Raw genomic sequence first — 27,583 nt, 5'->3', positions numbered from 1 at the left:
AGGTGAGTTGGAAGTATTAAGAAAGAATTATAAAAAGTGTGGAGTAACAGATGTTAGACTCTTTAGCCTAGTTTTAGATGACAATCATCTGCAGATACAGTTTGTGTGAGAGACATCTTACTCTGTAAATCATTTGGAGAGATACCTGTAATACTTCATAGAGATGAAAATTTATTTCTACTGAACTTATACGCTTGTCAATAAATAGTAACTTTAAAAATTTAGTTGATTGTAAATGACCTTTTCTAATCAGGGAGTAACTATGACTGTGTGATTTGAAAAGGTAATTTTGAACTTGTAACTATACTGAATTATTTCCAGTATCCTTTTTTATAATACATACTAGAGGGACTAGTAACAAAAACTTTAGCAGAATATTCTTTCCTTACTACTTTTCAAGTATATGCATTCGTTTGAAGATGTTGAAGTGAGAAATTAAATATCTGAGAACTACAAGGAAAAATAATCCAGAACATAGAAATTTTATTAGGATGATAAAGAGCATCTGCAGAGGTAGATCACAGGATGATCTCTTTATTTTTTAACAAAATGAATTTTCAGATAAATGTCTTTATCTGCAGCTGCATCTTAAGACAAGAAAATGAAGAAAAAACAAATGTTAATATGCTGTACAAAAAAATAGAGAAGAATTAGAAAGGAAAGAGAAACAATATAAGAAAGAAGTTGAAGCAAAACAACTTGAACCAACTGTTCAATCACTAGAGATGAAACCGAAGACTGCAACAAATACTCCAAATCAGATAAATCAATCTTTGGTAAAAATTCTATATTTTAAACTTTATTTTATCAATGTTACTTATAATATCCTCTTGATTTAATATGTAATATTTAGCTCTAAAACAAACCAGAAATGTTATCTCATTTTTAAAAAATGAATGATGACACTTACAGGTACAATTATTAATATTTATTATAAATCTTGGCATCCATGTAGGATATTATTTTATTACAAAGAGCTTTTGAAAACAATAATATGCCATAATATATACTTAGTGATAACCTATTGATAAAGATTTTGTTCCCAGTAAAATTGTTCCTTGTACTCCCCCCTATTTCATATTGATTACTGTACATAATATTAGAAAGAGGAAACAAATTATTGCAATCACAAATAATCTCATGATATTCTAAGAAGAGCTTTATAAATTTTATCTTATTTACCATTGGTGTTTTGAAATAAAAGTTTTCTTTCGTATTGATATATTTACACCACAGAAGTAACTGTGATCTGTCAAGAGAACTAGAAGTAGAGTCAGAAGTCCTGGGGAAAATCCTGTAGCTTGCTTATATTTTCAACATTTCTTTTCAAAATTGTGGTAACTAGATGAGTTCATCAATGAATGTATATAGGAGTGACTAGTATAATGTCTAGATTTATGATTTAGTAAATGTAATTCTTACAACTGAGTATAAAAGTGTTAAAAGAGTCAAATTGAAATAGAATGTTATCAGTGAAACAGAACTGTAATAACTCTGGGAAATTTTATCCGTCCAAATACATGTGAACTAAGGTTCTTACTATAGGGTGGTGTATGGGTTAGATATCAAAGGGTAAATGCAATTTTTTGATATATTTTAATTTAGTCAAATTTGTTAATGCTTTAATTTTTGCTTTTAAGTTTGTTGTAATTCAGGGAAAGGCTTTTCCAATTCTGAAATTCTTAAAAGTTCTCTGGTATGCGTGTGTGTATGTGTGTTTACTTTTATAAATTCTTTGACTTTTAAATAAATTTCTGAACTTTTTGGAATTTATGCTCTATAGGGTTCAAAGTTTTGCTTCAACTTTTTCTCCAGTTGGACATCCACTTACAGTAACCTTTTTAGTGTATAGATGTGCAGGTTATTCTTTAACTTCAGAAGCAATCATGATATGTTATTTTATTGAGTACTAGCTAAAACTTTCTTTTGTTTTATTTAGGATTTTCATAATCATGAAGAAATAAAAGATCTGATGGATGAAAATTGCATTTTGAAGACAGATATTGCTATACTCAGACAGGAAATATGCACAATGAAAAATGACAACCTGGGAAAAGAAAATAAATATCTTAAGGATGTTAAAATTGTTAAAAAAACAAATGCTGCCCTTGAAAACTATATAAAACTCAATGAGGAATTGATAACAAAAACAGCATTCCAGTATCTACAAGAGCTTAATGATCTCAAAGCTGAGAATACAAGGCTCAATTCCAAACTGTTGAAGGAAGAAGAAAGCAACAAAAGACTGGAAGCTGAAATTGAATCTTATCAGTCTAGACTGGCTGCTGCTATAAGTAAACACAGTGAAAGTGTGAAAACAGAAAGAAAGCTAAAACTTGCTTTAGAGTGAACACAAGATGTTTCCATACAAGTAAAAATGAGTTCTGATATTCCCAAAGTAGAAGATAAGAATGAGTTTCTTACTGAACAACTTTCTAAAACACAAATTAAATTCAATACCTTAGAAGATAAGTTCCGTAAGACAAGAGATACTCTCAGAAAAAAGTCCTTGGCTTTAGAAACTGTCCAAAACGACCTAAGCCAAACACAGCAGCAAATAAAGGAAATGAAAGAGATGTATCAAAGTGCAGAAGCTAAAGTGAGTAATTCCACTGGAAAGTGGAGCTCTGTAGAAGAGAGGATATGTCAACTCCAATATGAAAATCCATGCATTGAACAGCAACTAGATGATGTTCATCAGAAAAAGGATCATAAAGAGATAGTAACTAATATCCAAAGAGGCTTTATTGAGAGTGGAAAGAAAGACCTCGTGCTAGAAGAGAAAAATAAGAAGCTAATGAATGAATGTGATCATTTAAAAGAAAGTCTCTTTCAATATGAGAGAGAGAAAGCAGAAAGAGTACTAAGTATCAAGGAAGATAAATATTTTCAAACTTCTAGAAAGAAAATTTAAACATTTGATTCTGGATACATGTTGAACTTAGTTGAATACAAAAATCAATGGATAAGAAGTGTGTTTACCTTACTGTATAATTCCATTTACATGAAGCATCCAGAAAAGATAAATGTATGGGGACAAAAAGTAGATTAATGTTTGTAAAGGGCTGGGGCTGGAAGCTGGTAGTGACTGCTAATGGGCGTGAGGAATCTTGCAGTGATGGAAATTCTCTAAAGTTGGATTGTAGAGATGGTTGCACAACTCAGTAAATGTACTAAAAATCGTTTAAGTTTAAGTTAAAACAGATACATTCTATAGTATGTAAATTGTATTTCAACAAAGCTGTTTTAATAAAAAAAAAAAAAAGGAAAAATGTGTTTACTATACCAGCTTAGAAACATGCCTCATTTCTAGGAAATAAAAGGTAGAGGTGAGAGATGATTTACTTTGAGAAAAGACATTGTGTCACCTATGAAATTTTATTAGGCACAGAGTCATATTTTAAGGTAGATAGTTCTGTACTGCTGAAACAATAATTTTAATGACTTTATGTTGCCACATGTTAAGACCATAATATAGGTATAAATGGAAATGTTTACACCTGAAATGAGTATTTTCAAATTAAAATTTAATTAAGTGATTTTCTTCAACACTTAATTCTAGATTTCCCAGATGAACTGAAGTGTATTGCTGTGTCTTGTAATACCTTGCTTTAGGTAGCTTTTTATGTATTTTAGTTGGTATATCTTTGTTATTATTCATATTAATTTAACAAATCTGAAAATATGTCAAATTACATATTTTTATGACTATGTAATGTTTTAAAGGCACCTACTTGTTATAAAATCATAATTTAGGATACATGTGGTAATAACTATCAAAACTATATTTGGTTTAGTCTTCCCACTGGTATTTATAGTTTACTTTGAATATTTATATTAATAATTAGCTGATAATTTTTATTTCAAGGCTCAATGACTATCATTGGAATATAATTTTGTTCAGTACAAAGATACTTGTAGCTGCCTGTGATTTATGAATTAGGCATTAGATCCCTATTTTCAGACTGAGGGGTGGCAGGCTTCACGTACAGTGGGAATGGAGTAATCACAGGAGGGAGTTGTAGGAGCTTTGAAGTCAGAGAGGGAGGTAGAGGCCTGTTTACTTAGGACCTCAAAGGCCATTGGAATTTTACTTTTATTCTGAGATAGGAATCTGTTGGAAGGATTTGAACAGGTGATTGAATATGTTAGGAACTTTAAGGTTGAGTTGAGCTTCTAAGATGATTGAATGGTGGGATGAATCTGTTGTGTAAGTAAGAGAATACCAATTTGGCAGGAAGAGAACATATTCTGCATCCCTCACTGAATTCAGTAATAAATAAAAATGTGTACATGTGATTAAAAGAAGGTGAATTGATATGTGTGGTGATAATTTTCAAAGTAGGTATGTTAGAGTTAAATATTAACATAATTTAATAATAAGGCAATTTATAAAATTAGTAACAAAAATATTTTCTCAGGTGGTTGTGAGACAACTTCAACAAGAAGCGGTTGACAGCTTAAAAATATTAACTATGTTAGAGTCTCCACTGGAAGGTATATCACATTATCACATTAATTTGGATGAGACACAGGCCCCAAAGAAGAAATTATTTCAAGTGGAAAGTCAGTATGTATGGAACTTAACATGTCAACTGTATTCTGTAGCTAGTTGAATTATATAACATGTTTTAGGATACTAATTTTGGCAGAAGCTTGATTTTTTATTTTCATTACAATGAATTATTTCCATTTTACTATCTTTATAATGTACTTATTTTTTTATATTGTGACTTTCATTCTACCATTTTGAAAAACCATTACATATGTTTTCTCTTACAATATGTACCCTTGGAAAAGTTGAGAATTATACATCATTCCTCATAGAAAACTGACTTTTTTCCTGTTAAAACAGTATTTTTAAGTAATTTTTGTATTGCTCTGATGATGCAGGTGAGATTAAATCAGAGGAGAATGTTTCATGGAATGTTCCAGAAAATTGTCTTATTTCTTCACTTTTGTGAATGGACACAGAATCTGTGTCTATTTATTTCACAGATTCTAGCTTAACTTGTACAGAAAGGCCATTATACTATTCTTTGAAATGTGCATGTTTTAGGTTAATTTGCAAACTATTTGAAAAGTTAGGCATTTTCTTTATTTGTCTTTTATTTAAAATATACTATAAAACTGTAGAAATATTTAAATTTGAGATAGCATGTACATCAAAAATTGAGAGTTGAGAAAATTATCTTGATCCTGCCTTTGGATTTTAAAAACAGTTTCACTGAGATATCATTCACATTTCAGAGAGTTCAACCATTTAAAATGTACAACTCAGTATCTATTAGTGTATTCACAGCATTTTCATCACCCTGGAAAGCAACCCCCCATCTCCTAGGCATGACTGCAGCCTTCCTCCATGTCCCTCCACCTACCCCTGTTGTAGGCAACCACCATCTATCTACTTTTGTCTCCATATGATTGCCTGTTCTGCATATTTCATATACATAGAGTTATACAATATTTAGTCCTTTGTGACTGGCTTTTTCACTTAGCATAATGTTTTCAGAATTCATGCATGTTTTAGCACACATTGGTAATTTATTTCTTCTTATAGTTAAATGCTATTCTATTCCATGGCTATACTGGTTTTCCATTCATCCATCAGTTGATGGACCTTCAGGTTAGTTTCCACTTTTTAGCTATTATGAAAAATGCTGCTGCAAACATTCACTTACAGGTTATTATGTGGACACGGGTTTTTATTTCCCTGCCATTGGACTTTATCCTCAGAGTTAATTGGGCAGATATCAGCACTTGTCTTGCTCATGCTATCCTTTCTGCCTTCTCAGTTTCTGTTCATCTAGCCTCATTCATTCAGACGTGGCAGACAATTTATTGTTTTCATGAAGCTTTCTCTGAGTGTTCTCTCATTGACCTTATGTGTTAGCAATCGTTGTCTAGTCTGTGCAGAAAAACTTAGTCCTTAATTTTACATGGCTTTTATTTTTTTATGGAAGATAATTTTCTCTCATTATAAATTTGCTTAATGGGGGAATAATATATAATATGTATGCCACCTATCCTTGTATACATTGAAAATATTTTAGCTTAGAAGTTTGCAGCATTCAATTCAATCCTTTATGCCATACCAATTGTTTCTGCTTTGAGACCTTGACATAGTAAGGTTTATATTCTAAATGTATTTTTAGCAATTAAATATCAAATCTAAACCAATTAGTCTAATACAGGAGACGTGTTCAATCACGTGTTTATGTTTTTCTCTCTATGAAAAAGAATCTAAATTGGCGTTTTTTCACTATGCAATCAGAACTGTGTTTCTGGACTGTTACCAGTTTGTCAGCTGAGCAGTTCTGGCTGCAGCTTCTCTGATGACGGATAGCACAGCCCCTCAGTCTGAGTGCTCAGCAGAGTGCTTGTGAAGGCAGCACCACAGCAAAAGTTGCTCAGAGTGAACGGATTCAGGAGCCTTGATTTAGCAATAGAGTCCAGGGTTTTCAGCTCAGTGTCTTTAGTCTGTTTCTGCTGGTCATGTCAGTTATGTTCTATTGAATCCAGGAGGTGCTGTTTACATTGTAGTACATACATAGTCATTGACTAATGAGTCATACAGAGAGAAAAGTAAGTTATAAATTATGTCCCCCATTTGCTGCAACTCTCAGTGGTAAGAATGATTCAGTTCAGCTATAGGACAGTACTTCCATTGGCATGCCACCTGCCTAAAATACACAATTTTGTTAAGATATACAATAAAATTATTATGCTAATAGCAAATATTTTATGTAGCTCACTATGTTCCATGTAGTCTTCTAAGTGCTTCATGTTAGTCCCCAGTTAAACACTTGGTTTTGGAAGGCTGAGGCAGGAGGATCGCTTGAGCCCAGGAGTTTGAGACCAGCCAGAGCAATATAGTGAGACCCTGTCTCTAAAAAAAAAAAAAAATTTTTAAACACTTAGCTGAGGCATGGTGCTGCATGCCTGTAGTCCCAGCTACATTGGGAGGCTGTGGTAGGAGGGTCATTTGAGCTTGGAATATTCAGGCTGCAGTGAATGGTGATCAAGCCACTGCACTCGAGCCTGGGTAACAGAGGGAGACTCTGTCTCATAAATAAAACGTTTTGTATAGATTCCCATAGAAGTGAGTTAGACATCAGACATAGAATTATTAGCCACTTTGATGTCTACCTTGGGAGTAAACATATAATAAGGGGCAGCTTTAACCATCTCAATCAATAGCCTCCAACTTCTCGAGAAGGTTCCTATTTCATGAATTTCTAAACAAGAGACAACCTGGATTAAGACATTTGGTGGACACCATTTTGAGATGAAGAATCTTGAGTGGGAAGAAGGGAGATCTCTACTTACTGAAGCTTCCCAATGACATAGTTAAATGTCCCCCAAAAGAAACTTTAGAACAAGCCTTTCATCATGCCATATCTCTATGGAAAAGGAATTTCTTTAAAAGAAAACAAAGGCAAACAATTGATAATCTGATTCACATGGGAAAGTTTTCATTATAAAAGAAAAAGAGGGCTGGCTGCCATGGCTCATGTCTGTAATCCCAACACTTTGGGAGGCTGAGGTGGGTGGATTACCTGAGGTCAGCATTTCAAAAACAGCCTGGCCAACATGGTGAAACTCTGTCTCTACTGAAAATGCAAAAATTAGCCAGGTGTGGTGGTGTGCACCTGTAGTCCCAGTTTCTTGGGAGGCCGAGGCAGGAGAATCACTTGAACCCAGGAAGTGGAAGTTACAGTAAGCTGAGATGGTGCCACTGCACTCCAGCCTGCATGACACAGTGTGACTCCGTCTCAAAAAAATAAAAAAAATAAAAAATGTAAAACAAAAAAGGGACAAAGTATACTGGTCCAAAAAAGAAGAAAGAAAGAAAAAAAGGACAAAGTATACTGGTTAGTATCATAACAGTGAGATAGTCCCCCTTTGAGATTAGAAAATAACAGTATACTCAAAGTAACATTAATGAGAGCCAACATAAAATAGACAAGATTCACTATCTACGAAAGTAATCTGCACCAAGTAGCAATGTATGAGCGTGTGGTTGAGAATATTGTCTATAATATGTGTACTAGAAGGAAGAGACCTCAAGAAGAAGTTCAGAGCTGGAAATATAGATTAGGGAATCTAGGTCAAAGTTTTGAGATTTTAGGAGTCCTGAGAGAATGTAAAATGTGAAATAGCCACTGGGTGTGGTGGTCAGACCTGTAATCCCAGCACTTTGGGAGGCTAAGGCAGGCAGATCATGAGCGCAGGAGTTCAAGACCAGTCTGGCCAACACAGTGAAACCCCGTCTCTACTAAAAATACAAAAAATTAGCTGAGCGTGGTAGCACATGCCTGTAATCCTAGCTACTTGGGAGGCTGAGGCAGGAGAATCGCTTGAACCCACGAGGTGGAGGTTGCGGTGATCTGAGATCATGCCACTGCACTCCAGCCTGGGTGACAGTGGGAGACTCCATCTCAAAACAAAAAACCAGAAAAGGATAGGGCTGTGGAACAGAGGTTGCTAAATTTAGAAATGATCGGGGTCAGAGGAATAGAAAAGGATAGGGCTGAAGAACAGAGATTGCTGCATTTAGAAAGGAAGTGGGGTCAGAGGAATAGAAAGGGATAGGGCTGAAGAATAGAGGTCACTGCATTTAGAAAGGAAGAGGGGTCAGAGGAGCAGAGGGAGCATTTGGTCACTGCTCTGCTGAGCAAAACAGGATAAAGTCCTTCATGACCCTTGGACTTTTTTATTGGAATTATTAAAAATCAGATTTGAGTATAAAAAACACAATAAGTGATGAAAAATAGATTTCTGAATGAGACCATGTGTCATAGAGTCCAATGGAAGGGGAGAAACAGGATAATAGAAAAGCCACAAAAAGTAGACAAAAGTTGTTTTTGTTGATTATAGAAAAAATAAACTTAAAGAGAAATGGTTAAGAGAAAGGGAAAAACAGAAACCTATGGGTGAATACTTAGAATGACAGTATTTAGCTCAGCCTGAAGACAGATGAGGATCAAAACTGTAATGGGAAGTAGATAAGAGTTTTCTAAAAATTGTCTTAGTAAGATGTAATTTAAGAAAACTTGGAATATCTTAAACTATTAAAGATAATGTTTCTAGAGCATCTTTAAAAACTAAAATGTAAATATATCTACTCTTTTTTTTTTTGACTAACCCTTAGTATTTTGTGTGTAAAAACCCTCATTTGTAACAAACATTTTTGGCAGTTTAAATTTCAGAAAAGATGATGAAAATTTGAATCATTTTTAGCAGTTTTAAGAAAAGTGACTATTTTTGAAATCTGCCCTTATTGGCATCAGGTTTATAAAATGCACTTTATACACCTGCCTAAATACATATTACTCATCCACTTATGAGAAATAATATTTTTGACATAAAAGAGGGACTCTAGATTTTACAAAAAAAAATTTAAACACTTTTTTTAAGCCTGAAGAAAAAAATGTAGAATTAAGAAAACTTTTTGAGTTAATATCATCACTGGAGTATAATGTGGATTGAATAAGAAAGAAAAATCATGAATTAGAAGAAGAGGCAACTGGGTATGGTTTTCATGTTGTAGAACATGTTAACCACTTATTAATTGATTTAACTCTAATTTTACTTGACTAATACATAGATACTAATTCATTTTATGTTTGCATTTTCATAATTAAATGAATTCTATTTTAAAATGTATTTCAGAAACTCACTGCGCAACTTTTTAGACATTTGTGTCATGGGGGTGGGAGTCAGCTGAGCTGCTGGGGCAAGGTGAAATTTTTTTTGAATGCCAAAATATTCTTTTTTTTTTTTTTTAGAAAGAGTCTGGCTCTGTTTCCCGGGCTGGAGTGCAATGGCACGGTCTTGGCTCACTGCAACCTATGCCTCCAAGCAATTTTCCTGCCTCAGCCTCCTGAATATCTGTCATTACAGGCATATGCCACCACGCCCAGCTAATTTTTGTATTTTTAGTAGAGACAGAGTTTTGCCAAGTTGGTCAGGCTGGTCTCAAATTCCTGGCCTCGTGATCTGCCCGCCTCGGCCTCCCAAAGTGACGTGAGCCACCATGCCTGGCCACTTGTTCTTTAATGATTTTGAGAACAATGACCAAGCCTTGGACATATAATGTCCAGTGCACTCTTCATTATCTAGTTTGAATTTTTATTTCTGAAGATGTTTTTTGCTGTCTGTGGTCATTTTTTCTTTCTTTTGTAGTATCCTCTGCTGCATTCAAATTCTTTAAAGAAGACCTGCTTGTGTCATTCTTTAACATCAAATTTATCTTGATATGTAGCTTATATTTTGTTTCTGCTTTTTTCTTTTAGATATAAAACATATCATGGAAATTTACTCATTGTACATGAGTACCTCTGTTGTATACATGAATGTTATTAAACTTGTTTTACATAAATAAATTTCATATATATAAATATATGTATAACTTGAAGAAAAAGTAAAATGAACATTCACGTTTTGATCACAGATTTTTTTAAAAACAATGGAATCTGTCTTTGAAGCCCTGAACACAGCTACTTTTCTATGTATTTACTGAGCACTTAATTTGGTTTTCTGATTCTAATCAACATTTTTCTGTCATTGCCTTTCTCTACATGGTTTTGTATCTCTTTCATTTTGTCGACATTATGTCAGCAAAGGTGTCTAGATCTCTTCTTCAAAGTCTTTAAATCGTCTCACATCTCTCTGCCCCTTTCCTTTTTTCTAAAACTGCCTGTTTCCTTTTTCTCCTCAACTCAGATATTAAAGATATTTTCTTCTCTTTTTCTACATTGAATGATCTCCTTGATGCTTTTTGTGTGTACTTTTTCTTCTTCTGAGAGACTGTGGTCAATGGGTATCAAAATGTATTTTTGTGACTTTTTCAAATGTATGTGTTTTAATTTTTTATCTTGGTTACTCATCTCTGGGTTATGGCTTATATTTAGTAATAGGTTATTTTACCTAGCATACCAACATGGATTTGAGTAGTTTATTTACAAAAAGTGTATGGTTAGGCCAGGTGTGGTGGCTCACACCTGTAATCCCAGCACTTTGGGAGGCCAAAGTGGGTGGATCATTTGAGGTCAAGAGTTCAACACCAGTCTGACCAGTGAAACCCCATCTCTACTAAAAATACAAAATGAGCCAGGCGTGGTGGTACACACCTGTAATCCCAGTTACTTGGGAGGCTGAGACAGGTGAATCACTTTAATCCAGGAGGCAGAAGTTGCAGTGAGCTGAGATCACACCATTGCACTGTGGCCTGGGCAACAAGAGTGAAATTCCATCTCAAAACAAAACAAAACAAAAACACTGTATGGTTATAATATCACTTTACCTGCCATATATGCCATAAAATTGTTCTTCATATTATTTATCTAAGATTATAATTCCATATACAATGCTTTCAAACTATGTTCAGTTGAAACTGAAAGGAACATAGTTTATAGATTTGTTTCTTTGATATGCCATAACATATGTTTAAACAATTATTAAATATTTACTCTTAAAAATACTTGACTTACTAATTCTGTACATTTCTGCAGATATAAGAAACTCCTGGAAATGACAATAAATATGTTAAATGTATTTGGAAATGAAGACTTTGTTTGCCATGAAGACTTAAAAACAGATCAACTAAAAATGGATATTCTGATTAAGAAACTAAAACAGAAGGTAGTTTTAAAAAAAATATCTTAAGGTTTAGATTACATGTGTGAGACGTGCAGGTTTGTTATATAGGTAAACGTGTGCCATGATGGTTTGCTGCACCCATCACTCCATCACCTAGATATTAAGCCCTGCAGGCATTAGTTATGATCTTGATGCTCTCCCTCCTGACCCCAACAGGCCCCAGTTTTTTTTGTTCCCCTCCCCGAGTCCACATGTTCTCATCATTCAGCTCCCACTTATAAGTGAGAAGATGCAGTGTTTGGTTTTTTCTTCCTGCATTAGTTTGCTGAAGATATCAGCTTTGGGTTCATCCATATCCCTGCAAAGAACATGATCTCATTCATTTTTATGGCTCCATAGTATTCCATGGTGTATATATACCATATTTTCTTTATCCCATCTATCACTGATGGACATCTGGGTTGATTCCATGTCTTTACTATTGTGAATAGTGCTGCAATGAACATACAAATGCATGTATCTTTATAGTAGAATAATTTATATTCCAACGTATAGTAATTTTAAATCAGTTTTGGTATTAAAAATCACGTAATTTTGGAAAATATTGATAATGGAAAAACCCAAATTCTGCCAAAATATGTGGAGAAAATAGAAGGTAAATATATTTTTTCAGACTTTAAATGCCTCAGGCTCTTAGTTAATCTTCCCCAGATCTGGGAAGACCTAGAAGGGGAGAGATTGGGCTACATTAGTGAGAGCCATTTCAATCTCTTGGCCCTGCAGCAGCCATTTCAAAATATGTCAAAAAATATATTTAGGGGTAAAATATTTTGATTTCTTTCAGCTTCTTCTCTCTGTGATGCTGCACCAGAATCAAGTTAGAAAGGAAGCCACATTATAAGAGTTAATACAACCCATCTGATGAGACCCTTTAGATAGAAATTGGGGCCAAAGAAAACAAGGTCTTACTCCTCAATATAAGTCTGTCAGTGCTTTAAGCAGTGAAAGAAAGATTTTTCATTTAATTTTACAGGCTTGATACTAATGAAAAGGATAGCTTTTAAAATATAAATCTCTTTTTCTATAGAGGACATGCTGTTGATTCTCTTAGGCCTTGAACCCTGGCCAGTGATCTGAAACCAAGCAGTACCTGTCTCCAGATCACTAGTACCAAAATCACTAGTACCAAATTAATTTGGGGTAGGGGGCAACAGGTTTATTGAGAAATAATGAACACACCATGCAATTCACTCATTTAAAATATACAATTCATTAACTTTAGTATTTTCAGAGAGTTATGCAGTCATCATTACAATCAATTTTGAACATTTTCATCACCCTAAAAACAAACCCCACATCATTTAACCATCTTCATTAGTTTTCCCTTCCTCCCTCAGCCCTAGGGAACCACCCACCTTCTTTGTATAGATTTGCCTATAAGCCTCTGAAATGAAAAGCAAGTGGTCTGCTGGGACTGGCTTATTTCACTGAGCATAATTTTCCATTCTGCATCTGTGCTGTAGCAGGTATTGATGCCGGGCTTTTGCTCCTTGGTTCAGCTACATCTGGGTTCTTCTCTCATGACCAGGAAAAATTAAGCACGCAGACACATTGAGGAGGACAGAATTTATTATGTGAAAGGAAAGCTCTCAGCAAAGAGAGGGGTCCTGCAAACAGGTTTCCACCTCACAATTGAATACCAGGAGCACATGAGCTGAAGCGGCCAGGTTCCTCCTCTGCATAAGGCGTGAATTCCTGGTGACTCCACCCCATCCCCCCAGTGCATGTGGGCCTCCGGTCTGCTGCAGGCATGTCCAGGCAAGACAAGTCCAGGTTCTCTTATCTGCACATAACATCTGGTGTAAACACTTGTGGGGCTGGTTGGAGATTCTCCGGGGACCCTTCCGTATCTGCCTAGGAATTTTGCTGTCTCCTCCTAATACAGTATCTGTACTTAATTTCTTCTTATTGCTGAGTAATATTCCATTGTATGGATACATCAAACATTTTATTTATCCATTGGCCAGGTGATGGACCTTTGGGTTCTCTCCCACCCAAAGGTGATAGACGTTCCGGTTCTTTCTACTTTTTGACTTCTATGAATAATGCTGCTGTAAACATTTATGTATGAGTTTCTGTGCTTGCGTATGTTTTTATTTTTCTGGAGTATATACTTATGACTGGAATTTCTGGGTCATATGGTAACTTCATGCTTAACCTTTTAAGGAGCTGCCTGTTTGTTTTCCAAAGTGGCTGTATCACTTTACATTCCCAGCAGCATTAGATAAGTGTTTTAATTTCTTTACATTTCTCCTAACACTCTTTTTTCTTGAACAAAGATTTTATCCTGTGATGTGAAGTGATGCCACATGTGGTTTTGATTTACATTTTCCTAATGACTAATTACGTTAAGCATCTATTAATGTGCTTATCCATCTTTATATCTTCTTTGCAGATATATCTATTCAAAATTTTTGCCCGTTTTTTAAAATTAGGTTATCTTGTTGTTTATTAATTGCAAGAGTTATTTATATTTCCTATATATGTAAGTCCTTTATCAGATATACGCTTTTCAAATACTTTCTTCTACTTGGCATCTTACCTTTTCACTTCTTGATACTGTCTTCTCAGGCACAGCAGTTTTCAATTTTGAAGTCCATTGAATGCATTTTTCTTTGGAGTCATAGCTAAGAAAACACCGCCAAATGCAGTCACAAAGATTTATGCCAGTGTTTTCTTCTGAGGGTTTTATAGTTTTAGCTGTTACAGTTAACTGTTTTATTTTGAGTTAATTTCTAAATAAGATATTTGGTCAATTTTTTTTTATTTTTTGCATATGGATACCCAGTTGTCCCAGCACCATTTCTTGAAAAGACTATTCTTTTCTAATTTTGTTCTTTTGTTAAGCTTGTATAAAAGCAATTGACTGTAAATGTGCAGGTTTATTTTTAGATTATCAGTTCTTAGCTTGTTTATTCTTATGTCAAGGCCCAATCGAATTGAATGAGAAGTTTTTTTTCAATCATGTTGCATATTACCAGTTGTCTTATGTCATAATAAAAATTAAATTTAGTGGAATATCTTTAACTTCACCTTTTGTGTCACAAAGGAGTCTCTGGCCAGCTTATACCTTACTTCTTCTAAGACACGATCAGAAGCCAGGCTTACAAGGCACACTTAATTTCTTTTTTTCTCCATTCAAACCTTTAGTCTCTTTTCCATTGCCTCCCACTATAGTTATATTTTCAGTAAGTTTTGGTCACAGGATCTGCTGACATAGTCTAATATTTAGTGCATTATGTTTCACTAACTCATTAGAATTCATAGAACCTTCCATAGATGTTTACCATCTAGGAAGGAGAAGTTTAAGTCTGAGCCTCCAGCTTTCCTCAGTGGAAATCAAGTGAAGTCATCATCTTGCAGTTTACAGACCCTCTTTCCTGCTGGTAGCTGGTTCTCTGGGGTAGCACTGTGGCTAATCCTTTTCTTAGTGCAGATCTTGCATTCTCAGAAACCACAGTTCCCTGTATTGACCTCCTTTTACTGAAACAGAGATGCACAGCTCTGCTTTCTAGATCAGTAGAGGATTCTTGGAATAAAAAGTTTAACTCATTCCAAGAAAAGGTCTTAGGCGTGTAGCACTTCAAAATCAGGTAATGTTCAGGCAATTTATCAGAGACACATAGTAGATAAGTATTTTGACTTTCAAAATTTCAGAGCCAAGTTGTGTGTTATAGAGAAACATTGTGGCATAACATAGAGATGGGATGGTCTTTACCTCTCCATACAAACAAGCTTGGAGTAAGGTAAAGGAGAAATTGCATTTGATGTCTTAACACTCAAAACACACTATGCTTATTTTACTTCTGTGAAGACTAAAAATCATTCCATAATATTCTCCTTATTTCCTCATTTAGAAAAGAAAATTAAAATTGAATACTAGGTTGATTAATAAACACTCAAAGCTTCTTCTTTTAGAATTTTAGTTAATTGAAATCATGTAAATGTCTGATTTTGGCTATGTCACCAAGTATTTCTAATTTTTTTTCACATCATGCATCTTCTTGCTTCCCAGTCTTATTTCCTAACTTGAGGGGAAATTATAAAGAGACACCCTTGCCTTCTTATCAGAGCTCATAATTGAAGAAGTTTTAGGAAAATTCCTCCTCAGCAGCTTATGTCTCTCTCCTGGTTATCTGCTGCTTCTCAATAATGTTTGACATCAATAAATAAATATCAACATTTATTAGATCCTGCTTTAAAGGAGACTCTTTTCTGCTGCATAAGTTATGTTTCCTGTTGTCTCTTTTTAAAACTTATTTTCCTAACAATTACCCAGAGTCTTGTGGCTTGAAAGAAAAACATTTATTTTGTTCATGAACCTGTGGTTTGGGAAAAACTTGGCCAGGACAGCTTGTCTCTGCTCCCTTCAGCTTCCCTAGGAACAGCTGATCAGTTGGGGAAATGGAATCCTCTGAAGCTTTGCTCTCCCACGTGTTTGATGGTTGATGCTGGCCATTGGCTGTAAACTTGGTTGGGACAGGCAGCATGAACACTGACACAGGCACTTTCAGGCTCTCTTTGTGGCCTGATGGCTCTCACAATTGGGGCTGGGTTCCAAGGGAAAACAGTCTGAGATACGGAAGCCACATGGTATCCCTTTCACTACATTCTACTCATTAGAAGGAAGTCAGTAAGGCTGGCCCATATTCTTTGTTTTAAATGGGATGAATGTAGCTTCTCTTTTGTTTTAATTGACACATATATACATAATTATGGGCTATAAAGTGATATTATATACATGTATATATACATGTATATATACACTACCACAAACCACCCATTTGTCAAGAGTAACCTACTTTGCCATTGTAGCATACAGCAGTTGATGGGAGCTTCACAGAAGTTCTTGAAATCCACAACCCTTGCCTGGCACACTCCAGTGCTGCAGGCTGACATTATCGATGGCAGTGTCCCTGTCTTTTGCTACCCTAGCCCTCCCACAGGCTGAGTAAGCCTCTATTATCTGGAATAGAGTGTGGCTTCTGTTTTCCTAATTTAACCCTGACTTACTACATTTATAATGTTTCTCTCTGCCATGTAGTCTTTGATGAGTCAGAAGGTCTTTCCCATGCTCACAATGTGTGTACTGTGTGTCATCTATATGCACTCTCTGTTGGGCAAGGAGGTGCAAATTACAACTGAAGCCCTTACCACATGCCTTACACTTACAGGGCCTCTGTCCTCTGTGGACTCAGATGAACATGAAGATCTGAATTCCGACTGAAGCCTTTACCACACTCATCACATTTATATGGTTTCTCTCTTGTGTGATTGCTTTGATGGAAGTGAAAATATGAACTGTAACTAAAGCACTTTCCACACACTTCGCATTTATATGGTTTTTCTGCAGTGTGAACTCTCTTATGAGTGTGAAGAACAGAACTATACCCAAAATCCTTTCCACACACATTGCATTTGTATTGTTTCTCCCCTGTGTGGACTCTCTGGTGAATGTGAAGGTGTGTACTTTGGCTGAAGCCCTTTCCACACTCACCACACCTATAAGGTTTCTCCCCTGTGTGAAACCTCCAGTGGACTTGAAGAACGGAGCTTGAACTAAAGCACTTGCCACACTCACTGGATTTGTAGGGCTTCTCTCCAGTGTGGACTCTCTGATGGATAAGAAGGTTGGAGCTCTGTTCAAAGCCCTTCCCACACTCTTCACATTTGTAGGGCTTTTTCCCTGTGTGTACTCCCTGATGAATACAAAGAAGTGACCTAAATCCAAACGCTTTCCCACATACGTGGCATTTGTAGGGCATCTCCCCTGTGTGGACTCGATGATGGTTGTGAAGGGAGGAGTTGCACCTGAAGCCCTTGCCACATTCTTTACATTTGTAGGGATTGTCTCCTGAGGGGACTTTCTGACATCTGGGAAGGTCTGAGCTCTGTTTGCAGCCTGTAGGCCATTCATGGAATTCATAGGGAGTCTCTCCTGAGTGGGTTTTACAATGAACGATAAGATATTGGCTCTGACTTAAGTTCTTTCCATACTGATCACATTTATAAGATTTTTTTCCTAGGTGAGTGCTGTGATGGACACGAGGATCTGTATCATCTGCAAAGGCCACCCCACAGTAATTACATGTGAAAGGCTGTGGTAAAACATGGACCACATGATGCTGTTCAACTGTTGATTTCATACCCAAGTTTTTCCCACAGTTGGGATGTCTACCAGGGTCCTCTCCTTTACATTCTTGGGACTCATGATGATCACGTGAGGTCCAATTGAGGCTCTCATCATGCCGAGCACGTCTGTACAATTTCTCTTCCACGTAAATTCCCTTATATCTTCCCTGAGATTTCTGGGGCTTGGTCATTATGTTGGCTTTCCTCCAAGATTCTGGAGTAAGAACCTGTGTCAGGCTTTGCCATGCTGTCATATCTTGATTTTTGATAATGGCATTTACTACACAGTTTTCATTTTCAGAAATCTGAAGAGACACGCCTGCCCACTCTTCACAGAGGGAAACATCTTCTAAATGTGGGGAGCACTGTTCTTCAAGGTTCATGATATAATCCTGAGTCACACTTAAATCCCGGATCCTTTGTTTCCAAATCTGCCAGCAATGAAGCTCTTCTTGAGAAAGGTAACTTAACCCCTTTCCCTGAAGATTCAAAATGTTGTTTTTAATCCCATCTCCCATGAGAAGAAAGAGAATTTGTGAATCACCTGTCCAGAGGTTTTGAGAAAATGAAATATGATGGGGTGGGAAGTTGTCCCTGGCTTCTATTGGCAAGAGAAACAGTTAGAGCCACAGTAATTCTAACCTGTGAGCTGCCAATTAGAAATCAAGTATTGTAGGGAAATTAAGAGAAATCTTGGCCAGGTGCAGTGGCTTATGCCTATCACAGCAACACTTTCAGAGGCTGAGGTGGGAGGATCACTCAAGCTCAGGAGATCAAGACCAGGCTGGGCAGTATGGTGAGATCGCATCGCTACAAAAAAATTGAAAATTGGTTCTATTTTGCCTATGATCCCAGCTACCTGGAAATCTGAAGTTGGAAGATTGCTTAATCCTGGGATGCAGAGGCTGCAGTGATCCAAGATTGTGCCACTGCATTCCAGCCTGGGTGACAGAGCAAGACATTTCCACCCCCACACAGCAAAAAAGAATAAAAGGAAATCTTAGGAAAAATTTATGAAGGAAGAAATTCACCTCCCCACTATAAGAGTGGTCAATAAAAAGACTTTAATAATCTTGCTACAGAAGGTATGCGAAAGGCTCCCATTTTATGTAGTATATGTGTGTATAGAAATAATACATATTGATGGAGTGGTTTTTATATGTTGGGCAGAGTAAGGGACACAAGGGTCACAAGAGGTTTCAGAAACAAGCAAGTCCTATCTCCTGATGGCTTCCCTTCCTTCACATCACTGTCATATGGAGGACTATCATGTATGTTTGTGTACAACATGCACAACTGTACATGGTGAGCCTTAAGGGGATGGGGATAAAAAGGCAATGGGGATTGAAATAGGGATAAACATTGTGAAACGTGGTCCTGGCGTTGTGCGGGGATGCATATGTAAACCTCTGAGACAAGCTTTAAGAGACATCCTTTTTATTTTCCCCGAGATTCTTTGTCTTCATGAAAAGATAGAGACCACTCAGATACTATAATCCATTTCCTTAAGTTCTGACCTTTTAAGTTATTGCAGAATCTCAAACAGCCATGATTATGAGAATGGGGAACAGATACTGTGGCACTGTCAATGGCCTGGCACCCAGGGAAGCAAGACTGTGGTATATAACAAACAGGGGGTTGAGGCAGAAGAGGATGATCATATTTTTGGGACCCTAAGATGGGTTTCAAAATGGCATGAATATCACGGTCAAGTCCCACTGGATACTGCTTCTGGTTCAAGGTCCTTTCTGGGTTGTTTTATTGAAAGTGACTTTAGTTTATAAGATAGTATCAGGGAAAGGGAGACCATGAGCTGCCCCAAATGGGTTTTAAGCAGTGGTTTCCCAATTGTTTTGACTGTAACCCACAATAAAATCAGCATTGTGACTCAGTAGGAATAGGCACGGACATCAACACAGACTGCTCACTAAAACAGAAGTTTTATCAGCTGATACTTACATACGATGTGCAATGCATTTTGATAAATTCTTCTGTTTTCTGCTCTATTAATCTATTTTGCTTTTTAAAAATTGCTAGTTATGACACAGTAATTTGATTTCAGGACTCACCAAGAGGGTTTTATCCTGCAGTTTGAGAAACAACTGCATGGATATGCAGATTTATGTAGAAGGTCCTGTGTCTACAGATTACACTTTGGTTTCACGAGGTTATTTATTAAAAGCACAGGACCTAGGGCCAGATTAGGAGGGCTCAAATCCTAGTTCTTCTTATAAGCTGTGTGATCATGGGCAAGTTATTAATTCAGTGACTCAGTTGTTTCATCCATTGGTACGGTTTGGCTGTGTCCCCACCCAAATCTCTTCTTGAATTGTAACTCCCATAATTCCCAAGTGTCATGTCCCATAATTCCCACATGCCACAGCCCCCACACAGAGTCCCTAGCAGGGCACTACCTAGTGGAGCTGTGAGAAGAGGGCCACTATCCTTCAGACAGCATAATGCTAGATCCAACAGCTTGCACTGTGTGCCTGGAAAAGCCACAAACAACACCAGCCCACAAAAGCAGCCGGAAGGGACACTATACTCTGCAGAGCCACAGGGGTGGAGCTGCCCAAGACCATGGAAACTCATCTCTTACATCAGCGTGACCAGGATGCAAGACATGGAGTCAAAGGAGATCACTTTCGAGCTTTAAGATTTGACTGCCCTGTTGGATTTCAGACTTGCATGGGGCCTGTAGCCCCTTTGTTTTGGCCAATTTCTCCCATTTGGAACAGCAGCATTTACACAATGCCTGTACCTGCACTATATCTAGGAAGTAAATAAATTGTTTTTTTATTTTACAGGCTCATAGATGGAAGAGACTTGGCTTGTCTCAGATGAGACACTGGACTGTGGACTTTTGAGTTAATGCTGAAATGAGTTAAGACTTTGTGGGACTGTTGGGAGGCATGATTGGTTTTGAAATGTAAGGACATAAGATTTGGGAGGGGCCGGGGTGGGATAATATGGTTTGGCTGTGTCCCCACCCAAATCTCATCTTGAATTGTAACTCCCACAATTCCCATGTGTCATGGGAGGAACCCTGTAGGAGGCGATTGAATTATGGGGGCGGGTCTTTCCTGTGTTGTTCTCATGATAGTGAATGAGTCTCATGAGATCTGATGGTTTTTAAAAGGGAGTTCTGAATGGGTGCAGTGGCTCACACCTGTAATCCCAGCACTTTGGGAGGCCAAAGTGGGTTGATCACGAGGTCAAGAGATTGAGACAATCCTGGCCAACATGGTGAAACCCCGTCTCTACTAAAAAATACAAAAATTAGCTGGGCATGGTGGTGCATGCTTGTAGCCCCAGATACTGGGTTGGCTAAGGCAGGAGAATTGCCTGAACTTGGTAGTTGGAGGTTGCAGTGAGCCAAGATAGCACCACTGTACTTTAGCCTGGCTACAGAGCCAGACTCTTAAAAAAAAAAAAAAAGGTGGGGTGGTTTCTTGCACAAGCTCTCTTCTCTTGTCTGCCACCATGTAAGACGTGCCTTTCACCTTCCACCATGACTGTGAGGCCTCCCCAGGGATGTGGAACTGTAAGTCCAATACATCTCTATCTTTTGTAAATTGCCCAGTCTCAGGTATGTCTTTATCAGCAGTGTGAAAACAGAGTAATATGTCCATAAAAGGGGGATAATAACAGTAACTATCTGTATTAGTCCATTCTCATGTTTCTAATAAAGACATACCCAAGACTGGGTAATTTATAAAGGAAAGAGGTTTAATTGACTCATATTTCCATATGGCTGTGGAGGCCTCAAAATCATGGCAGAAGGTGAAGGAAGAGCAAAGGTACATCCTACATGGTGGCAGGCAAAGAGAAAGCCTGTGCAGGAGAACATCAATTTATAAAACCATCAAATCTCATGAGACTTGTCACTCTCATAAGAACAGCATGAGAAAGACCCCTGCCCCATGATTCAGTTACCTCCTACCAGGCCCCACCTACAACATGTGGGAATTATGGGAACTACAATTCAAGAGGAGACTTGGGTAGGGATATAGCCAAACCATATCTCTATCTCATAAACTTAGGTAGCACATAACTGTATATGAACCTCTGAGAAATGAAAATGAGGTTAGATATTTATCAAAAAGTAATCAAATAAGCCAACACTTAGATTACACTTACTACATACCAGTAAGTGTTGGCTATTGTAACTGCCAACCAAATCAAAGTTCTCCCTTTGTTCCTTTAACACTGATTTATCCAAAACATTGGATAAACATTGATTTTTCTCCAGAAGCATCCAATAGATCAAGGCTCTTGGTGATGTGTGAATTTTATGTCTCATTCTGAGAAATATGAGGAAAGAATGAGAGCCTAAATGTGTGATTAGGGGAGGGAGGGATTACTGCCTGCATTGGATGCCCACAGGCCAGGGGTATGAGATTTGGGGAGAGCTCCCTCACAAACCCATCACAAAGGGCCAGATCCTCACATTGATCTGTAAAAGCTCATTAACTGCAGGGTTCTAACCTGCACATGCATCTCTTAGGTGTTTTCTTTCCAGTGGTCAAAGTTTATCTTTGTGATCTTACTGGAGTTTTCTATGTGGTTTGAAATGATGATTTCAGGACACAGGTCCAGTGGTCTGATGCTCAGTTACTCACCCACTGAGATGAAGTTCCTGAAGTTTTCCAGCATCACATCTTGGTACAGGTTTATCTGGGCTTTATCCAATACTGCCAGCTCTTCCTTGGTGAAGATAACAGCTATGTCCTTGAATGTCACCCTTTCCTAAAACATCAACCACATGCCACGTCAATCATCCACACAAATGACTGGTCTTAGTCTGTTTGGGCTGCCTTAATAAAATACCACAGTCTGATTAGGTTAAACAAAATAAACTAACTTCTTACTTTTCTGGAGGTTGGAAAGTCTAAGATCAAGTACCACCAAGATAGGTTTCATTCAGGTTTCTTCTCTTGGCTTGTAGACAGCTGTCCTCTCCTTACATGGCAGAGGGAGAATGAGAGCAAGCTCTGTTGAGGCTGTCTCATAAGGACATTAATCCTATTGGATCAGGGATTCCCAAAGGACAATATTAATCAAATTATAAAATATGGCCCAGGAAATAGGCACAGATAAATCTATACTAAGGTGTTGTGCTGATACACAAGTCTAGTACTGTTCCATGAGTTCATTTCTCATCACACACCAAGATTTGGTATTTTCACTTTTTCATGGCAGATTAATCTATTTTTATCATGTTAAAAGGAAGTAAGAAGACAGGGTAACTAAAAGCCTGGCTCCCAGCTTCAAAAAACACAATAGAGAAAAGGGAGATTATTAGCATAATTAAGAACACTTGGATATCAACTAGGTATTAAAAAATAGTGGTATCAATGTGAAATTTCTTGAGTATGTTAGCAGTAACGTGGAAATGTAGGAAAATGCTCTTACTCTTAGGAGATACAAGCTGAAATATTTAGGGATGAATTATAATCATGCCTGCAATTTATCCCCAACTTGGTCATCAAAATAAAATATAGATATGTGTGTGTATATACGTATATTATGCATATGTTTATGGGTGATTGTTAACAATTGGTGAATCTAGGTGAAGATTACACATTATGCTATTCTTTCATTTTCCTGATAAATTGAAATTTCTCAAAATAAAAGGATGTGGGGAATAATCTGATATTAATAACCATCTCCTAATCAAGAAAACAATTTTTACATAAAATATTTCTATTGCTGCATATATCACACTGCTCAGAGTTAAGTATTTACAGATATGTTCTCTCAATAGACTCTGCATCTCTAAATAATGCAGAGCTTTCAAATGAAAGTTGTAAGCAGTTACAAAGGACTTCACAAAGAATATGTTCCTAACAATTGTCCAATTACCAAAATCTGACAATGATTAAAAACAAAATCTAGGGGAGTCAGCACGGTTGTCCTAATAGCATCACTCTCTCAGTAACACTACTGTATGCCTTCTTCTGTGGGAGGCAACAAAATTGAATTGGAGTTAATCATTCAGGAAGTACAGATACCCTGAAGTCTGCTTGGGGTGTTCCAATGTAGGGAGAAGGGGTTAGGAATAGAGGTTCACCCAGCCTACACCCCATTCTCCCTTCTCTGCCTCAACTATAGAGCCTGGGAAAACAAAACACTCATTTCTCCACCACCCTTGTAGCTGGATGGATGCCTTGTAGGAATCCTAGGCAGCGATTGTCATAGGATGCAGATACAAGGACAGCCCCAAAATATTAAGAAACCAAATTTTTCAATGAATAAACACTTGCAAAAACCTATAAATATTTTCCTCTCTGAAGTATTCTTGTATAACCATCTATGAAGTATTCTTGTAAAACCTTGAACCTGAATCTATTCAAGCATCTGGTGCTTCCACTTACAAGAAATACTGTGGATAGAGTAACACATTGAAAGACACCAAAAGGAAGCAAACAAATGCATTCCAAATGTAGGAAAGAACACAGGACACCAAACTTGGTTTCTACAACAAGTCAATAGCAGGAGAGAATAAAGTAGAGGGGCAGATTTCTCTAGATTAAAAGAGATTATGCGACACAACTGCCAACTATATGATAGTATAGACCTTTGGTAAGATCCCATTTGAACAAACCAACTGTTAAAAATTTTTTGAGATAATCAGGGAAATTTGATTATTGTCTGGGTATTAGATAATACCAAATAATTATTGATTATCTCATTAGTCAGTTTTTAAGGAAATATATACTGAAATACATAGAGAATGTGGTAAATTAGATTGCTGTTTAGAAATATCCTCTTCCATGCTCACCAATCCCACTAAAGGACCAGAGTGTGTTTTCTTACCCCTTTAGTTTTGACTTGGCAATGTAACTTGCTCTGGCTACCAAAATGAAGCAGAAGTGAGAATGTGCCATTTCTAACCTGGGCCTTGACAGATCTCACGTGTTCACTTGCTCTCTTGTCCCTCTGTCTTCACTATGAGGACACACCCAAGCTAACCAAAACCAGCAGAGTGCTACCAAATACTCATGGCATTGGCTTTAGGTCCAGGCCATAACCATTGAGGACACTGTTATAGGAGGATGGAAAAATGATGACCTGGGTGATGTAGTGGTGAACACTTGTTAAACTGTTGCTGTAATTTAGAAGATAGAAAATGTACCTAATGAATCTTGGACTTGGGCAAGATGGTTTCCAGGCAGAAGGATAAAAGTGTGAGCTCATTCATTTTAGCTGCATATATAATAAGGTACTATACAAAAGCGATGTGCTCAGAGAAAAACCAATACAGTGTAAATACCATGCCTCTTTCAAATACTCTGGGAAAGAAAAAACTGAAAAAGAGATTAAGCAAATCCCTTTGGCAATAAGTTAATCGTTGAAACTGCATGATGGGTACTGCAAATGGAGCCTCATAATACCATTTGTTCTTTTTGTGTATTTTCATAATTAATTTTTTTCATGATTAAAAGAAAATCCTTCCTCCACACTGTGATGGTCTTTTTAATGTGGCAACTTCGCTAAGCTACGGTCCTCAGTTATTGAATCAAACACTAATCTAGGTATTGCTATGAAGATAATTTGTAGATGTGATTAAAGTCCATAATCAGTTGACTTTAAGGGAGATTATTCTAACTAATCTGAGTATGTCTGACTCAAAAAACTGAACGGTCTTATGAGCAGAGCTGAGGCTTCCCTGGGAGAGGGAGAAATTCCACCCATAGACAGCGGCTTCAGTCTGTGTCTAAGAGTTCTGGCCCACCCTTCCTGAGGGACTGCCCTGTGGATTTTGGACTTGCCTAGTTAGCCCCCATAATCATATAAATCAATTCCTTACGATAAATCTCTTAATATATATCTCTTACTGGTTCTGCCTTGCTGGTTGAACTCTGACCAATACATACCCATTCAAATCTTGTTACTTATCGCACGAGACCAGTGACATTTAGAGTATGGTCATGTATATGCTGCCCATGCACTCAGATGCTGCGGCAACACCAAATTGCTATAAAAGCTTCTGAACTTAGTCTTGATTCTTTTTCCCTCATGGGGCAGTGATAAGCAGTTCATGGACTGGTACTGGTACATGAACCACACTTAGAGTAGCACCAAAGTAGACATCTTGAAATCTGTGAGTTTGTTTCTTCACTTCTATAAAGGGAGTCAAACCACCTGCCTCACAAAGTCATTATGAGCAAGATGAAGTACCTAATACATAGTAGTCACTCAAAAAATGCTGACCTCCTTTCAGAAAACAGAAGTGCTGGTTCCCCAGAATGAACAGTATATTTAAAGAGAAAGAAACCCTTAACTTACCTGGAACTTAATCATACCGTCTTCCTTTTGGAAAGGGCAGGATTCTGGAAAAGCAGAACTGCAAAGAAGAAAGAATCCATGAGATCATGGATTCAACAAGTTATAAATGAACATTGGTTCCTTCCTTATCTGTACAAATTTCTCACAATTTCTTCTCTCCCTAGATATCATCTCTTCTCATTCTGAACAGACTGAACTCCCACCTCCTCAAGACTTCCCTAGATTTGTCGCCAGTCCCTCAATCTCAGACCACTATGTAACTCCTATCTCTCTCCTCAAGCTTTTGGGTCAAAACCTGCACATTCTTTTCCTTTTCTTAGACTTGTGAATGAACTGACATAATCTACATCTGAATTATGCTGGAAAAAAGGCCCCAGAATTGCTGAGTAAGGGAGCAATCTCAGGGCTGGGCACAGTGGCTCACGCCTGTAATCCCCAGCACTTTGGGAACCCGAGATGGGTGGATCACTTGAGGCCAGGAGTTCGAGACCAGCCTGGCCAACATGGTGAAACCCTGTCTCTACTAAAAATACAAAATTAGCTGGGCTTGGTGGCGGGCACCTGTAATCCCAGCTACTCAGGAGGCTGAGGCAGGACAATCACTTGAACCTGGGAGGCAGAGGCTGCAGTGAGCTGTGCTTGCACCACTGCACTCCAGCCTGGGCAACAGAGACAGACTGTCTCAAAAAAAAAAAAAAAAAAAAGGAAAAAAAAAGAGAGCAATCTCAGGATGACAGGGACCTTCTGCTATTTCCACTTTCACATGCAAGACTTGATCTTGTATGGCCAGGCCTGTGGTCTAAAGAACTTGCGATTAGCCAAGATATACAAATTAAATCCCAATTTTTATTATTATGTTAATCAATAATACAAATTTTTAAACATCTACACCTTGATTCTTGGCTTCCTAAACTGTCTCTCCAGCACCCATTCTATCCCTTGCTTTTGCAAATATTGATGACACACTTATGACATATAAGACACAACCTCTGCTCTGGAAATGCTCACAGTATACTGAACTATACATGTTCTCAGACTGCACGTAGACCAAAGTAGTTAGATAGACCTTCTAAGCTTGCCAATTCATATACACTAAAGTCCCTTCCTGTTCTGCTTATATCAGTGGATTCTCTTGCCAATTAGCTTCCAGTTGGGTTCAGCCAATGGGGAAAGCCAGCAAGAGATCCAGGGAAGGGACAAGAGTGAAGTCAGAATATTTATTCCCCCAGGTTTTTCCCTAGAGGTTGCTGTGGAATGGCTATGCTCCATATCCATTGACCAAAGGTCATGGCCACCATCAGGCAGCTGTCATCCCATAAATCTTTCTTCACATTTTAGTGACTGCCTCCTCCCTTAGCCCTTCAGTCCTAAAGGCAGTAAGTTACCCTGCTATCACTAGCTCTGAAATATTGCAATACCCTTTGTTGATTACCACAGCCTGCCTACAACTTTATAGATTGTCCCTTTATTAAGCTCTTCTCAAATTACCCAATTT

At 37.4% G+C, this 27,583-nt stretch overlaps 1 protein-coding gene and 1 pseudogene across 1 annotated transcript; one reads left to right on the top strand and one right to left on the bottom strand.

Moving 5' to 3' along the window:
• The window catches only part of LOC101153287 (putative ankyrin repeat domain-containing protein 20A2), a 49,904-nt pseudogene extending 46,582 nt beyond the window's left edge, over nt 1-3,322 (top strand).
• Nucleotides 3,323-6,303: 2,981 nt separating this feature from the next.
• Nucleotides 6,304-26,103, bottom strand: LOC101125875 (zinc finger protein 285). Its single transcript, XM_019021886.2, is given in 6 exon segments — nt 6,304-6,489; nt 14,207-14,291; nt 16,668-16,859; nt 16,861-18,307; nt 22,419-22,545; nt 26,089-26,103. Coding segments are annotated over 6 exon segments (2,052 nt in total).
• Between the last annotated feature and the right edge of the window lie 1,480 nt (nt 26,104-27,583).

Source organism: Gorilla gorilla, chromosome 11 (genome assembly GCF_029281585.2).
Source record: "Gorilla gorilla gorilla isolate KB3781 chromosome 11, NHGRI_mGorGor1-v2.1_pri, whole genome shotgun sequence".
In the NCBI taxonomy this organism is placed as follows: Eukaryota; Metazoa; Chordata; class Mammalia; order Primates; family Hominidae; genus Gorilla; species Gorilla gorilla.
This window is presented reverse-complemented; position numbering and strand designations above follow the sequence as displayed.